General features: G+C 40.3%; 1 protein-coding gene across 7 annotated transcripts in view; it reads right to left on the reverse strand.

Moving 5' to 3' along the window:
- Positions 1-754: 754 nt before the first annotated feature.
- Positions 755-14,400, reverse strand: part of dnmt3ab (DNA (cytosine-5-)-methyltransferase 3 alpha b) — a 43,642-nt gene continuing 29,996 nt past the window's right edge. For all 7 annotated transcript variants that reach the window (XM_055038947.1, XM_055038944.1, XM_055038946.1 and 4 more), the window contains 16 exons: positions 14,189-14,347; positions 13,871-13,978; positions 12,788-12,944; positions 12,552-12,692; positions 11,409-11,453; positions 11,113-11,192; positions 10,877-10,989; positions 8,495-8,678; positions 8,327-8,411; positions 8,042-8,187; positions 7,773-7,863; positions 7,523-7,671; positions 6,747-6,832; positions 6,533-6,602; positions 5,840-5,958; positions 755-5,367 (listed from right to left, as the gene is read on the reverse strand). In XM_055038947.1, coding sequence (XP_054894922.1) covers positions 5,226-5,367; positions 5,840-5,958; positions 6,533-6,602; positions 6,747-6,832; positions 7,523-7,671; positions 7,773-7,863; positions 8,042-8,187; positions 8,327-8,411; positions 8,495-8,678; positions 10,877-10,989; positions 11,113-11,192; positions 11,409-11,453; positions 12,552-12,692; positions 12,788-12,944; positions 13,871-13,978; positions 14,189-14,347 — 1,875 coding nt within the window. In that variant the 3' untranslated portion in view covers positions 755-5,225. The remainder of the gene's footprint in view (positions 5,368-5,839; positions 5,959-6,532; positions 6,603-6,746; positions 6,833-7,522; positions 7,672-7,772; positions 7,864-8,041; positions 8,188-8,326; positions 8,412-8,494; positions 8,679-10,876; positions 10,990-11,112; positions 11,193-11,408; positions 11,454-12,551; positions 12,693-12,787; positions 12,945-13,870; positions 13,979-14,188; positions 14,348-14,400) is intronic.

Below are 14,400 nucleotides of genomic sequence, written 5' to 3' on the forward strand. Positions count from 1 at the left end.
ATTTTTGAGGAGAAATTAAGGCAGAAAACGTCTGACAGAATGAGTTGGTTATCCGGAGCTACATAATTGGATTGGAGCGGGACTGGGACTCAATAATCCCAATAAACCCAAACTGAATGTCAACAATGAGGGTTTTAAACCAGGATTTATCACCCTGCCCAATAAATTATAAGACATAAGATAAATAAGACAACGGCAGAAGATTTTGCACAGGCGTATCGTTGACTAGTATTGACCTTCGCAGAGCAGTAAATCCACCACCGGAAATTAAATCATCTTCCACACAAACTTATTATAACAAATTCCAGTATCAGCCACGCTACACGCCGACCAGATGACAAAAGAAAAGCTGTGAGGGTAAAGAAACGGAAGACGATGACAGACCAAATTGCAGTGTAAGAATTGTAAAAGCTGAAGATAACAAGAACCTACAATCTACAGTCGGATTGGATCAGCAAATATGGAGCTGGTCCGCATTGCTCTGATGCTCGTGAGACCTCTGCCTCCTTCTGTGCACTTAAGCGGATACTGGATTTGAGGTGGAACCCACAATACATGGTGAGTAACTCATGTTTTAACAACAGTGGTCTAAAGTTCCTCCTTTGGCCAACTTGCTTCACCAGCAGGGTATCCGATTACTGCCTGGACCTTGTTCCTGGGATTGAACAAGGTCCAATGGCACCTTGAACCTTGAAATGGCAACGTAAGGAAAGTTCTTAGTCTACTTTACTCTTTTGAGATGTACACATAAATACAAAGTTATATATAGTTTATTTATAATGAGGCAGAAAGTGGTAGATGGCTGTTTTTTTGCACAAAAACAAGACATTTATTCAAGTGTTCTCCAGCACAAGTACATACAGAGCCTTTATCTTGTCTCTGGACACTAAACATAAGTATGGGGGAGTCACGCGGAGAATGGGTGCTACATTTGCTGTATGAACTGTTCTTGTGGGGGGAAAAAAAGCGTATATAGGCTATGAAACAGTCATGGCAGAAAGAAAGTCAGAAAGTGTGTCAACAGTATCACACAGTATTGACCTTCCTTTAACAGTAAAAAACAAACACAAAAAAATGGTTGGTGATACAAAAATAAAGGGCAAAAAAAAAGGCATCAGTTCAAAAAGACAGCATGATATTAGACATGAATATTACAGCCTGGAATGTAGGGTTAAGAAGCAATGCGCGTAAAGCATACAGTATGCAATAGTAAAAATGATTACTGTTTTTTTTTCTCACACAATTTCCCACAGATAAAGCACCAACTACAGTAATCTAGCAATCTATAGTCTAAAACAATATAGGAAACCTTTCTTTACTGTTACTCCTTTTTTTTTTTCAAGTACAAAGTTAAAATGCCTTTGTTAATATATTTGTATGACACAACAGGTCTTTTTTTTCATCACTACAAAGAACTCAAAACAGTCATTGTCATTTTCATTTCTCTCCCAATTAAATATGTTTCTGGATAAGATAAACTGTTTAGCACCATTGGAAACAACTACAATCCCTCTTGTTTACATAAGCAGAAAAGAAAAGAAAAAACATGAAAATACAAACTAAAATAAAATAAACACCACCAGGTAGGGCTGTGCGCTAACACTGAGACCATTATGCTTAAAGCTGTCCACTGGCCAATGCTAACACCACAAAGACATTGAATCTGGATTCACACAGATTGGGATGGAAAGGCTAACGTCTAATGGTTAAAGCAAATTCTCAATCAGATTTTTGATTATTTTTTACTTTTATCAAAAAAAAAGTGTTGTGGGTGACATATATTAGGAAAGAATATTTGTACATCTTATATGAATTATTAAGAATAAAAAAAAGAATTGGAAAACAGTGACGGAAAATTTGTATGTACAAAATGTAAAAAAAAAAAAGTACAAAGATGAGGGGGTGTTGGGTTTTTCTTTTGCTGCAGAACAGGGAAAATATGACTCTTCCGTGAGGTCAAAAATTATGGCGATAAGGTCACTTAAAAGTAATTACATAGAGAAATAAAATTTTAAAAATTTAAATCTTAAATAGGATATAGATTAAGTGATAACATCTGCTTTCATTAGGCTCTTTAAATCTTTTGAGAGCTAAAATCTTTGTCAAACACTAAGTCAGTTTTTTGTTTTGACAAACCGCGGCGTTGAGCCTCCTGATTTAGCTTTTAGTTTAAAATCAGGAGCAATGGCCGCCCTCTGGTTTTTGAGGGTGGCTGTGATCCGCACTCTTAACATTTCTCAGGGAAATACCAGGGACCCGAGACAAAAAATAGACAAAAATGACATAATATTTAAACTCTGGCAGACCTTTTTTTTCTTCTGCGCTCGTTGAGTTTGGGCGGTAACTAGGCATGAGCCGCTTACAGGCCCTAGGGTATCCCGAAGTTTTTAAAACATTACCTTTTTAAGCCCGATAAAAGAAATAAAATAAAAAAAAAAAAAATCATCATACCATTTTCTATGGTTTAAAATCATTTTCGAAGTGAAGCCCAGAAAAGGTGCTTGAATAACCGAAGTTAACTTTCCTGGCTGTACAGCGCTACAAATTTAGCTTTAGCAAAAAAAACATCTCCGGTCACAATTGGGTGACCTTTTGTTTGAAAGGTGTGGAAATGAAAGAAGAGCAGCCAATCGCTCTTTTTAAGATAGTGCTAATTTAAAAGTATAGTTGGGGTAATTTCTGACGGAGCAGAAAGTCGGACTAAATCCCAAGCAAGAACGAAAACAACTGCATTTATCAGCTGTTTATGCTCCGTTTTAATTTAATGTTAACCCTATGATACACTAATTATCAACAGGTTGCATTGCTTTAGCTTTAGTAATTGTTGCCTCTTTCTTCTGATAAAAGCTATTAGGTCTTGTTATTGATCCTTATTCTTAACTTTTTTTTGTACAAATACAAAGAAACCGTGGCATTTTCACTCAGTCACACCGACCCATGCCGAGAGGTGGGAGGGTTCGCTGCCGCTTTAAAATAGAGTACAATCTGAACGATGGAGGAAAAGGAAAGGTCAACAAACATCAATCCACCAACTGTACACAGTCCAATAACAAGTTTCACATATCAAAATCCATAACTTGTACTTCTATTGGCACAGCCCTACTGAATACAAAAAAGTATTACACAAGGGTAGATCAGTTCACATCATAAAACTAAACAAAACAAACAAAAATTCACAAAAATGATCATTTAATAATGATAAAAAAAATAATGATAATCAAGAAAGCAAGAAAGTATACATATAAAAGTGCTTATAATGTTGATAAAACAGCACAAAATTGCTATAAAAGGTAGAAGAACCTTGTGAAGCCGCACCACGTTGTTGAGTTTTTGCACCTGACAGTTTTTTGTTTGTTTTTTTCAGTTCAGAGAGGCGGACGTTGAGGAGGACGGTCACCGGCCCTCCAGCAACAGCGCTTACTAACAGTTGTACAGTAACATCGTTAGTCGGGGTGACACTAGAAAAAAGTAGCTCACCGGAGACTTAAAAAGATTCATTTATTTATTTTTTTTTTGTTGTTTGTTTTTTTTGTTTTCAATGACAGGAAACATCATTCCCCATGTGGCTAGCTTCACATCCTGTTTGTGCAGATGCAGGCCTTGGGCCTGAGTGCAGAAAGGCTGGGAGACCAAATGAGCACCAGTAGAAAACAGTACAAAAGTTGTAAAAGAGGACAGGCTCTTGTGTTGCAGTTTAAAGTCTGTTTTGCAGAACTAAGTACATTTTTTTTCAATTAAATGTAAAAACATCCAGCAGAAGTTTTTCAAGCAACAGATTAAAGAGCTCTGTGTTGTCTAAAGTCGTAGTGCCACATGGGCTATGATGTCTGTCATCGTCTTGAAGCACCATGGTGTTGTAACCATTTTACAGTAGTACCTTTATTACCATCAGCTGTGTATAGAAACCGTAAACAAAGAGGTATTTGTGATCTGGTGTTTTGGATTTTCAGAGACATGGCCGCTCGCCGACACCGAAGCGGGAAAAAAAAAATTATATATATATGTATATATATATATATATGTATACATACATATATATAAAAAGAACGCTTTTCACATCTCCGTCGAGGCTCAGTAGCTGGAAGCACGGCTGCCGCTGCACGTCACAACGTGCCGCAGCGGCGCTGACGCGTTTCGCGCACCCGAAACGCCGTCCCCATGCTTCCCGAAAGATTTCCGTCTCTTTAGTAAAACGCGTTCGGCGCTCGAGTGTCTCAGTGTCTCAAGAGGAAAGCGAAGTCTCAAGAATATGATGGGGATTTTGTTCTCTTTTGATACAACCAATCAAAAAGTTTCTCAATAAAACGAAAACAAACAACAACAAAAAAACATTTGAAAGGTGGAGAAAAATAAAATTAAATGTTTTGCTTTGTATTTAAAAAATTACATTTGCATCTATATGTTTGCTTACAAAAGTTTCTTTTGTGCCTATAACGATTTGACGATTTTGGGATGAGAATATTTAGCTTGAAACCATTTTTTTGGTTGGCTGTGCAAACATTAACTTCAAGCGTTCGGGAATACAACATTTTTCTCTTTTGGGTAGTTCAGGTTCATGTATTCTCTCTACATTGTCATTTTTTTCAAGCTGGACTCTATTTTGGGGAGTCCTGATGAGGAAAAGCTAAAATCCCAGAATCTCTATTTAGTGTTGAAGAGTACAGTACTGATTTACAATAACAAGTCAAACACTAGTAAAAAATTAAAAGAGTTTAAAGTTTGCACCGAAACAAATACCAAACAAAAACAAACGTAAGTACCGGACCAACTATTTCAGACGAGAAAAAAAGTTTAGCTTTGTGATCCAAACTTTTTCATTCAAAATAAAAAACTTTTAGGTTTGCAAGCAAATGTTTTTTTGTTTTTTTTGCGTCTTCGCAAAATAACAGTTTGTCCAATTTGTATAGTTTTGGTTGAAAATGTTTTTTTTTTGTCAGTGAGAAACATTTTGATTCATCGTTTTAAAAAGGAACAAAATTCCACTCATACAAGTATTGCTCGCACAAACATATGAACAATATTCGATAACAATGCTAAAAGGTAAAAATAACAACAGAAAAAAAAAACCAACCCAAAATTAAATAGAATAAGAATTACAATTCAAATACAAGAGATAATGTGAATCTATGTCAATGTTTGCAAATTATACGTATGAGTATAATCTGAGAATCAAGGCTCTTATTATTTCTAGTTCCTAAATAGCCTGGAAGGCGACGCCTCGCTCCTCAAACACAGGCAAAATAATCTTTAAGTGGTGCAAACAGGTGGCGGATGACGGGGACGCTCCACGCTCGGCCCAGGAGCCTCTGCCTCGCCAGTCGGCTCATGTTGGAAACATCTGTATAGTGGACTGGGAAGCCGAAAACCCTGACGGGAGAAACCACAAGCAAACGGGATGAGACGAAGAAATCTAAAACCGAAAAGACAATCATGTTCATCTCCAAACCCTCGAGTTATAGCCTGTCTGGGAAGTCGCTGTTGTAGTTTAAATCAAATCTAAAAGGGTCTAAGAAATACATTTCAAGTGATAATGTTAGATATTGGGGAAAAAAAAACAAACTGGTGTTCCACAGGGAACCATTTCAGATCCCATTATTTTTAGCTTACCTATTAACAGCCATTTGGTGGTGCAAAATGATTGCTCCGTCACAAAGCGCTGCTAGTAAACACTTGGTGAAACTGTGCCTCCGAGTGGTTGCAGACAGCTAAACGTAGATTTTTTTTGTTGTGGCGATTTGCCACAGTCTTGGAAAGAACAGGAGCTTCTTAAAGGGACAGAAGCCCATTTCAAAGTGCCTAAAGAGTACGCGAGTTCTTATTTCATAAAAATCATTCATACCTTTCCATCTCCGGGCACCAGAGGATGTCTTCTTTTTCATTCATGTAGACAGGATAATGCTGGTCCTTTCCTTGCTTGATGGAGTTAGACCTGGTGGTGATGGTCCTCACCTTCTCAAACTGGAAAAAAACAAAACAAAAACATGACTAACAATCACAATGTTTTTATTAGTTTAATTAGGCTGTATTTCTTGTAGTAAATTATGCTTTTCCTGTTTAAGAAATATCTTAAATTGGCGGTATTTCTCAAAAATCTGTGGTGCTGTGGGTCCGATTCTCTTCCAAATGCCTCGGGTACCTTTTTAAAACTCATACACTTAACAAAAACGTGGCGAAACCACTCAAACTAAGAACTCATTGTCACAACAAATTTAACAGATCGACTGAGAGCTGTTGCACAAACTGTAGACGTCTTACACAGATTTAATGATTTAGTAATTAGCTTAGTTAGTGTTTTCTAACGTGAAGGAGTCTTTCTACTGAAATTCTTCAAATGTACAAGATATATTTTAAGTAAGATCTTTATGACAGCATTAATCCATAAATTGGCCTTTTCTACACATTTAATATGTAGCCACTACAATTTACAGCATGTAGGAGCAGGAATAAATGAGGAATTGTTGATATTGGTGACATTTGTTTTCAGTCAACAGTTTTTCCTAATGGATTTCTGTGAACTGGACGATGTTCATACCTTTGCCGTTCTGCCGTGCTCCAAACAGTCCTGGAGGTCCAGCCGGTCGGAGCACATGGCCGACAGAGGCCTGAAGAGGAGAAACGAATCGGAGCCGTTTACAATCAGACGAACTGTGGTGGAAAGCTTCCGTTTTCTGGAGGACGTCCTCTAGAGTGTTTTAGGGAGTTTGTGTTTATTTTTGATGCTTCTTTCTGACAGTCCAGCCACTGACCTGTTCATGCCAGGGAGGTTACCCCAAAAGTAACGGGCGCGGTGGGCAGCAGACACCTCCTTGGCATCAATCATAACTGGATTACACTGTGATTAAAGACAAGGATGATTAAACAGCAAGGTTTAATCAGACGGACACCAGTACAGCTTCGTTTCCAGTAAAACACGGTGCAGTTCTCTTTTTTTGTGCCAGTTAAAATGAAAGAAAAATCTGTGCGAAACAGAAGAGGAGCTGCACCTGCTGGATTTCATCTTTATTTGCGCCGACTAATTTACGTTACTTTAATTTAACTTACTTTTAAAAGCCAGCCTAGGGTAAGTCATTTTGTCGAGGGCATAATAATCTATAAAATATAAAAACGTAACATAAAAATGTACAAACAACAAAAAAATGAGAATAATGTTCTTATTTCTTCTTAAATCACAGTTCTGGATAATCCTGAAGAGACGTCCAAAACGGAGGAACTAAATTGTTTTGAAGTTTACAAATATACTTTACAAATATATTTGTAAAGTATATTTACAACAGATAATCAGCTGTTTAAAAGGCAGAGATATATAATAAGAAAAATGCAACTTATGACTCCTCAACAAGAAATCACCACAAGGGGGCAGTCAAAACCCAGTAATCATTTGGTGCCCTGTTAAAATAAAGTTTACCCACTTATCACTGGAGGCAGATCATTTTACATATTAAAAGTATAATCAAGAGGAGGTGTACTGTCTTGTTTTGTATGCTTAACTCGCAGTCAGTCCTCTGTCACTGCAGGAGCTCACCTCTAAAAAGCGAGAGATGTCCCTCTTGTCGCTCACACCCATTGCAACAACGTTTTCAAAGAGCCAGAAGAACGGCCTGTCGTCCCCTTCCTTCGGCCGGGCCTCGTGGAGCAGCCGGTAGAACTCAAAGAAGAGGCGGCCGCTGCCCCCTGTGGGTCAGAAACAGTCCACACATTGATGAACAGCCTTGTGTTTTGTATCTGGAGCAGAAAGATTTAGAAAACACCACAGAGAAGATGCGTGAACGCACCATAAACGCCCTTCCGAGCAGGATTGACTATCGAGAGGTCGTTGCAGGGGCTTCCGCCGATGACGAGGTCAAACGGACCCCACTCCTGAATCTGTCCAAAGACACGACGCAAAGTCATACAAAGGGAGAAAAATAATCCTGTGCTAATACATTGTGACAAGATATGAAATGTTAAAAGTGCTCTACCAATGCACTGCAAATACTTTTGACTGGTGAGTTCACAAGTTTGAACTCATCAAGTCCCCCCAAAGTAAAGCCTCTTCACTTACATGTTTGCGCGTGACATTCCTCACATCCCCAACATACATGATCCGCCCCTGATGTCGGACCATGCCCACTGTGATCGAGTCTTCACACACCTCGGACGCTACGTAGCGATCCACTTGGATGCCAAGTTCTTTTAATACCAGCAGTCCTGTGGAGAGCGCAAAAAACAACGAACCCATCAGCACTTAATCAGAGTGTCAGTTCATTTCAGACTTTAAAATTTATTTGACAGAAAACAAGGGCTGCTGAATCTATAGACCGTGACAAAAGAGAAGAAGATGTCCGACCTGTTGCTATGCCGTCAAACAGCGACAGGACACGAATGGGCCTCCTTTTCTCCACCAGGACTGGGGGGTAAAGCTTTGGTGGATCCTGAAATTCACACATTGGAAGAAAAGTCAGACAGAGAGGCCACAGAGAGGCTCCTCTGCAAGGCACTTGCTTCCACTACTCACAAAATCTTGGTCGTGATTATTTGCGAAGAAGAGCTGCAGGTGGTCGGGCCAGTCTGAGCGGCGCTCCAGAAGACCAAACACGCCCTTCGGACTGCACATGAAGCAGTTCCACGGGTCCTCTTTGATGGCAGCGTGGGCGGCTCCTTGACCGACCAGGAGGTCTACACATTCCACACAGAAACACCTGAACACAGAGATCCGACTGCGTTAACACAGTCACCTCTACATGGCTTTGGCTGGAACAAGATTTCAAACTTTCAGTGTTCAAAGTAGGGACGCAAACAATTCATCAACTTACGGTTGACTGTTTATTAATTGTTTATTAGATTAAATTTAGCTCCAACAGATTAACTAGTAACGTCCGCTTGGACCTTCTTTTAGTGTTGTAGTTGGGCTGCCGCCCAGCGGAGGGCGCCGCTGGTCACCCTTAAGTGGAGCAAGTTGATACAGAAAGAGAAACAGAGTTCAGTGTGGGATAAAAAATGGACTTTATTAGGTTCTGTTTTGAAATAAAAACACTCGGCAAGCTCCTTAAGTTTCACGTGAATGACGCTCATCCAGCTGAGCGTCATGACGGAGCAGGGCAGCGTCATGACGGAGCAGGGCAGCGTCAACTTCTTATGTAAAAGTTCCTGAAGCGCCACAAAGGCGAAGACGTGGCGAGAAGAGAGAGGAACATTAATCGATGACTTCCATTCCAAGTTCAAATCATGTCTCCTGATGGGATTAATTTACCACGGAATATTTTATCTGGTTAAATGGATTAGGCTCGGCTCGAGTGATTCTCTTGTTTTCACTTCAGCTTCATTCAGAGGTCAGAGGTCAGGCTACTGGAATATCGGGTTTCCATCCAAAAGCCCGGCCTGACAAGCAGCGACTTATCATCACAATGTCACATGCCGTCGTGTTAACACAAAGAACAGCCTTGTGCACCGATCAGGCCGTCGTACAGCTGACAACACGCCGTGTGTTGCTCTCAGTGGTATTTTTCGACGTTTGTTTTCTTGCAATCACTGCGCCAGGTTACTTCGGCTGATCTTTCTTTGAGACTCCCAATTGAAAAACCACACACGCTGTAATATTTGTTAGAAGTCGTCGGTGAGCCTGACCTCCATGATGAAGCCTGACATCAGTGTTGTGACATTTGTGATGACTACAGCGAGCTCTTTGTGAAGAATAACGCCGCTACCTGTGTTTGATTTATCACAAATAATCAACGGTCGATTCATCCAAAGATTATGTCGCAGAGCTCAAGGACATTCTCCATTAAAACCGGAGCAAGAGCAAAGCACACCGTGTGTCTGGCCCATACAAATCTGAACAGATGTTATCCGCACGTGAAAGTGCAGGGGTGACTTTTGAAGGATTTTATCAATGGGTGTCAAATTAAAAAGGGCATAAAGCAAAAGCATTAAACATTTTTCACAATTACAATCAAACACCACTTTGATTTCAAAAAAACAAACAAACAATAGAATAAATTGAATTTTGTGATGGTAAAGTGACAAAACGTCAACAATTTGGGAGGGGTCTGAATACTTTTGCAAAACCCTCAATGTGCGAGAATTGGACTACACCATTTTTAATGAAAGGCATCACAGAGCTTGATGAGTTTATTTCAGTTTCTCTGACCTGCCGAGGTTGTAAGTCCAGTAGAGACTGCAAAAAGTGAGCATGTCTGGTTTATGCTTCACATCGTTGAAAGAAGACCTTGTAATCTTTTAAGCTGTAGCTTTAAGACAAACCGTTGTCCTTCAGGTGAGGAAGGACTTTTGATTTTGTTGTCCTACATTCACAACCCTGAGGGGACGTCTCAACAGAAAATAGACCTGAGGTGAATCTTCACTGGTTCGTTCTAAGTCCTCATTTGAGATGCAGACTCTGGTTCTGCTTTCACCAGATCGGACTTCTGAATTCTCAGAATGGAATTCACAGAATTCACAGAATTCACAGAATTCCATTCTGAGAATTCTGTTCTGAGAATGGAACAGGTCCTTCCATTAAGGACCTGTTCAAAACAACGAAACAAAAAAACGATGTGAATTTCTTCTCGGACAAAGCTGCCTGCACGTGTGATGAACATCGCAGCTGTTTAACAAAACTTCCCAAAAGAAAAGCAAATTAAAACTTCTATATCTTCTAGAAAGTTTAGCAGTTTCATTTCTCTCCAGCTCAAAGTATTTCAGTTTGTGTAACCCAGCGGTGCTCGAGGTTTCCGACACATTTTTACTTCCGTACTTCTCCAGACTCAAATTTCTACACTTCTAGACACCAATTGCCACTAAACGCCCCACACAAGAGACCAACAAGGCTGAACGTGCACAGCTGAAGTCGGGGTGGTCGCAACGTAAGCTCGTCACATCGGGAAATCAAACCCCTCACCTGCAACAGTTGTTGTTTCCGCACATGAGCACCTCACGCCCGCCGCAGCAAATAGTGCAGTACGACTGATAACCGTCGTCGTCATATTGGTACGCACATTCCAGGAAGCAGTTCTGCAAAGCACACAGAAAGAGCCGAATATGAGCAGAGAGACATTAAGAAACAAACAATCAAACAAAGAAAACCTTAAACACTTTTGTTGTTTTCAAAAACGGTAAAGACGTTCAGCGTCTCACCTTGCAGCTCTGGCACATTCCTCCAGCGAACAACGGGTGCTCCAGGCTCACGTTCAGGCTTCCACAAGAGATGCAGATGTCTGGAGGAAGACGAGAGGCTGTGATGAAGACTTGAGTGAAAATATCTAGTCAGCTGTGACACAGGTTAGTTGGGATGTTCACAAAAGGGGGTAAGAACATAAATAATTGCGTTTCCTTCAGTGTTGTATGAGAACTGCTGCACAGATTAGATTGCTTCTTAACGACAGTGAGAAATGACCGATAGCATCTGGAGAGCACGTGTGAGCCGGACTTACCCTCCAAGCTGCGGCACTTTTGTCTCACTTCATAAACAAGTCGCTCTGTGACAGAAAAGAGAGGAAATGAATGAATGAATGTTGCTGAAAATGTTACAAAGACCCCCCCCCAATGTTTTCATCACATATGGTAAATGATGCGCTTTATCAAGTCCAGAGGACTCCAAAGCGCCTTCAGTCAATCATTTGAAAAGTCAAAGGAATCGTCCACTGATTCAAAAAAATAACCCTAAGAACTCATGGCCAACTAAAATCAGATGGTATGAGGCTGATTTTATGCTAAATAAATGTTCAAATGATTGAACAATGAGTAAAACTGAGAAAACAAAATTGAAAAGATGATGTTTGTGTACATATTTTGAAGTATTGTAGGTCTCCTCCCAGAAGCTAATTCATGTTTAGTGAACATTTAAACTTTAATTATCTGAATAAACAACAGACAAAACAAACGAAATGAATTATGAAGTCTTAGTAAACAAACCTGTCCTTCAAAAAAAGGCATAGTTAAAGACCAAAACACCGAATTGAAGACTTTCATCATCCAGTTTCAGTATCTCAGCTTTCAAATAACTTCAAATGACAGTCCTATTCTTTCACGCACAAATGTAACATTTACCTCTGCTACAAATACTAATAACTGCTCAAATAAATAGATTAGAAAAATCATACCGAGTTCTATCTTAAAGAAGAATCAGTTCAAATTTATATTGTCAGATCAAAGCTTGACAAACAGGCAAACCGAAATTGTCTGTGAAATTCTGATTGGTGCGTCTCTCCCCAACAACAACACAAATTCCACAAGCTAAAAGACCAAAAGAGAAGGCTGGAAAGGACACGTATAGAAAGTGAACAACCATCTGCAAATCAAGCAGACACAGCTGCATCCATCCGGAAGGTAGAGTAAAAATAGACAATGCGTGACAGGAAGCATATTATGCCAATATTTCATTTTAATGTGTCTTTGATTGTTTAACTAAGTCAATGTGGCTCTGCTGCTCCCAACTGTTAAGACCCAGGATGTATTTTTGTCCTAACTGTAGGTGACACTGTAACATGCAGCAACTTGACCCCATTTCCAATCATTAACCTCTCGTCAACAGAACGAGGAGTTCACAGGCTAACAAAAGGACGGGGGCCCCTCACCTCGTGTCCTCTCGTCGATGATGTCCTTGACTTTCGGTTTCTCCACCGTGCTTTTGCGAGGCTTTTTGGCTGGGGGGGGCGTGTAGGCCGCCGCTTCGGGCTCCACCCACATCTCGGGGCAAACCTCGGAGTTACGCTCCTCTAGCGAGTCGAGGCAAAGTGAAAATTATCGGAATGATTTTGAGTGAGTCCGGCCGTCCCCCGCTCCCGTGGGGTCAAAGGTGTCACCTTCTTACCTTCAGGGGGCTCTAAGCCCTTGGGTCCAGTGGGCTGAAACCCGGTCATCGCCCACTCAATCATCTCCTTGTTCAACATGTCCACTGATTTGGAGGTTTCACTTTCATCGCTGTCGGGGCAGGCTATGAAGGCTTTTCCTGCCCGGCTACTAGCCACCTGCACACATGTGGCAAACATTTTAATCCATCAGCAAAGGGAAAACGAACTGAACTATAAATTGAGAGGCACGCAAGATGCTTCTGACTGAAAAGTGTTGGCTAATAGAGGTCGTTTATCATTTGGAAAGAAAGAGGTGGTGATTTTTATTGGCATTAACAGTCCTGGATGCTCGAGAGAGTACACTCCATTAGCATCGCTGACCTTAGCAAAGGCTAATCTTTCTAGATGCTAAGGAGTCCCAGTTTTATATTCATTTGAACTTCAATTTAGTAAATGTAAAATATTTACAGTAACTGCTATTATACAGATAGATAGCATCACCTTCTGATATAATAATAATCATTCAGTGTAAGATGTTAAATGCATCCTAGATCTTTATTGGTGAAAGAACAAAACAAATATGGAGACAGAAAACTCTGATTGGTGAATCTCTTGTTTAAAATATTCCAACAATATGACAGAGTGAAACAAGAACTGGAGAATAAATCCATAACAATATATATTGTGACAGACACATAATCAATATCAATAGATAACACCTGCGATAATCAATTTAACTGAAATCCAAATCAGAAACGCAGAGCTTTACTGGATGGTTCATCAGCCGCTCGGTCTCTCACGGCACGCTAGAAAAGGCTGGCGGAACAACCTGTGGAGTAACTAGAGCAACACCGAGCCTGTGCAGCTTGAAAATGGAGCGAAATTGTTGGCTAAAACAGGAAGGATCCTCTCTGTGGATTGGCCACATTTCAGATATTTAAGACAAAAAAAATCATTATTTGTATCAATAATGAATTTTTATTGTTGATATGTGGTGCTACGGTAGTCCCAAAATGTACCGTCGCACTAATGAAAGACATTATGTTTTTCCCATAATGTTCAGCCCGAAGTGAAGCATCAAAATACACTTCAGAAGCGCTCACCTGTAACACTTCGTAGATTGCTTTCTTGTACATGGGCTGTTTGTTGTAAGTTGGTTGGTGAAAGGCATTGTTAAATGAACTTAAAGGCAGAAGTTTCTCCACACATACCTGTAAAAATACACAAGAAATAAATTTTTTGACACTGCAATACCACAAATTGCCTGGATATAAAATTTCAAGATTAACCGAATAAATACACGGTAAAAAAAAAAAGAAGAAAGCCCTTCTGGTTTTCACTAAAACAGAAGGCAGTTTTGCTTGAAAAGCCAAAAGAAAAATCACCTGACAGAAATATTACCGTTGGCCCCGAACACTCACCACTGAGAATTTTCCATCTCCAAACCACATGACCCATCTGGTTCCCTCGGCGGCTCTGCTCCGGCCCGTCACACACCAGGATACGATGCGGCCCGGCCACCAGGAAAATCCTCGCAGCTTCCCCCAAACCAGCTCGCCGATGCCAAAACCACGGCCGTCCTGCAGCCAGAAGACAACACAAATCATCCGCTCCGTATTAACTTCTGAGCGCA

Source organism: Poeciliopsis prolifica, unplaced genomic scaffold, assembly GCF_027474105.1.
Source record: "Poeciliopsis prolifica strain line A6 unplaced genomic scaffold, Auburn_PproV2 SCAFFOLD013, whole genome shotgun sequence".
In the NCBI taxonomy this organism is placed as follows: domain Eukaryota; kingdom Metazoa; phylum Chordata; class Actinopteri; order Cyprinodontiformes; family Poeciliidae; genus Poeciliopsis; species Poeciliopsis prolifica.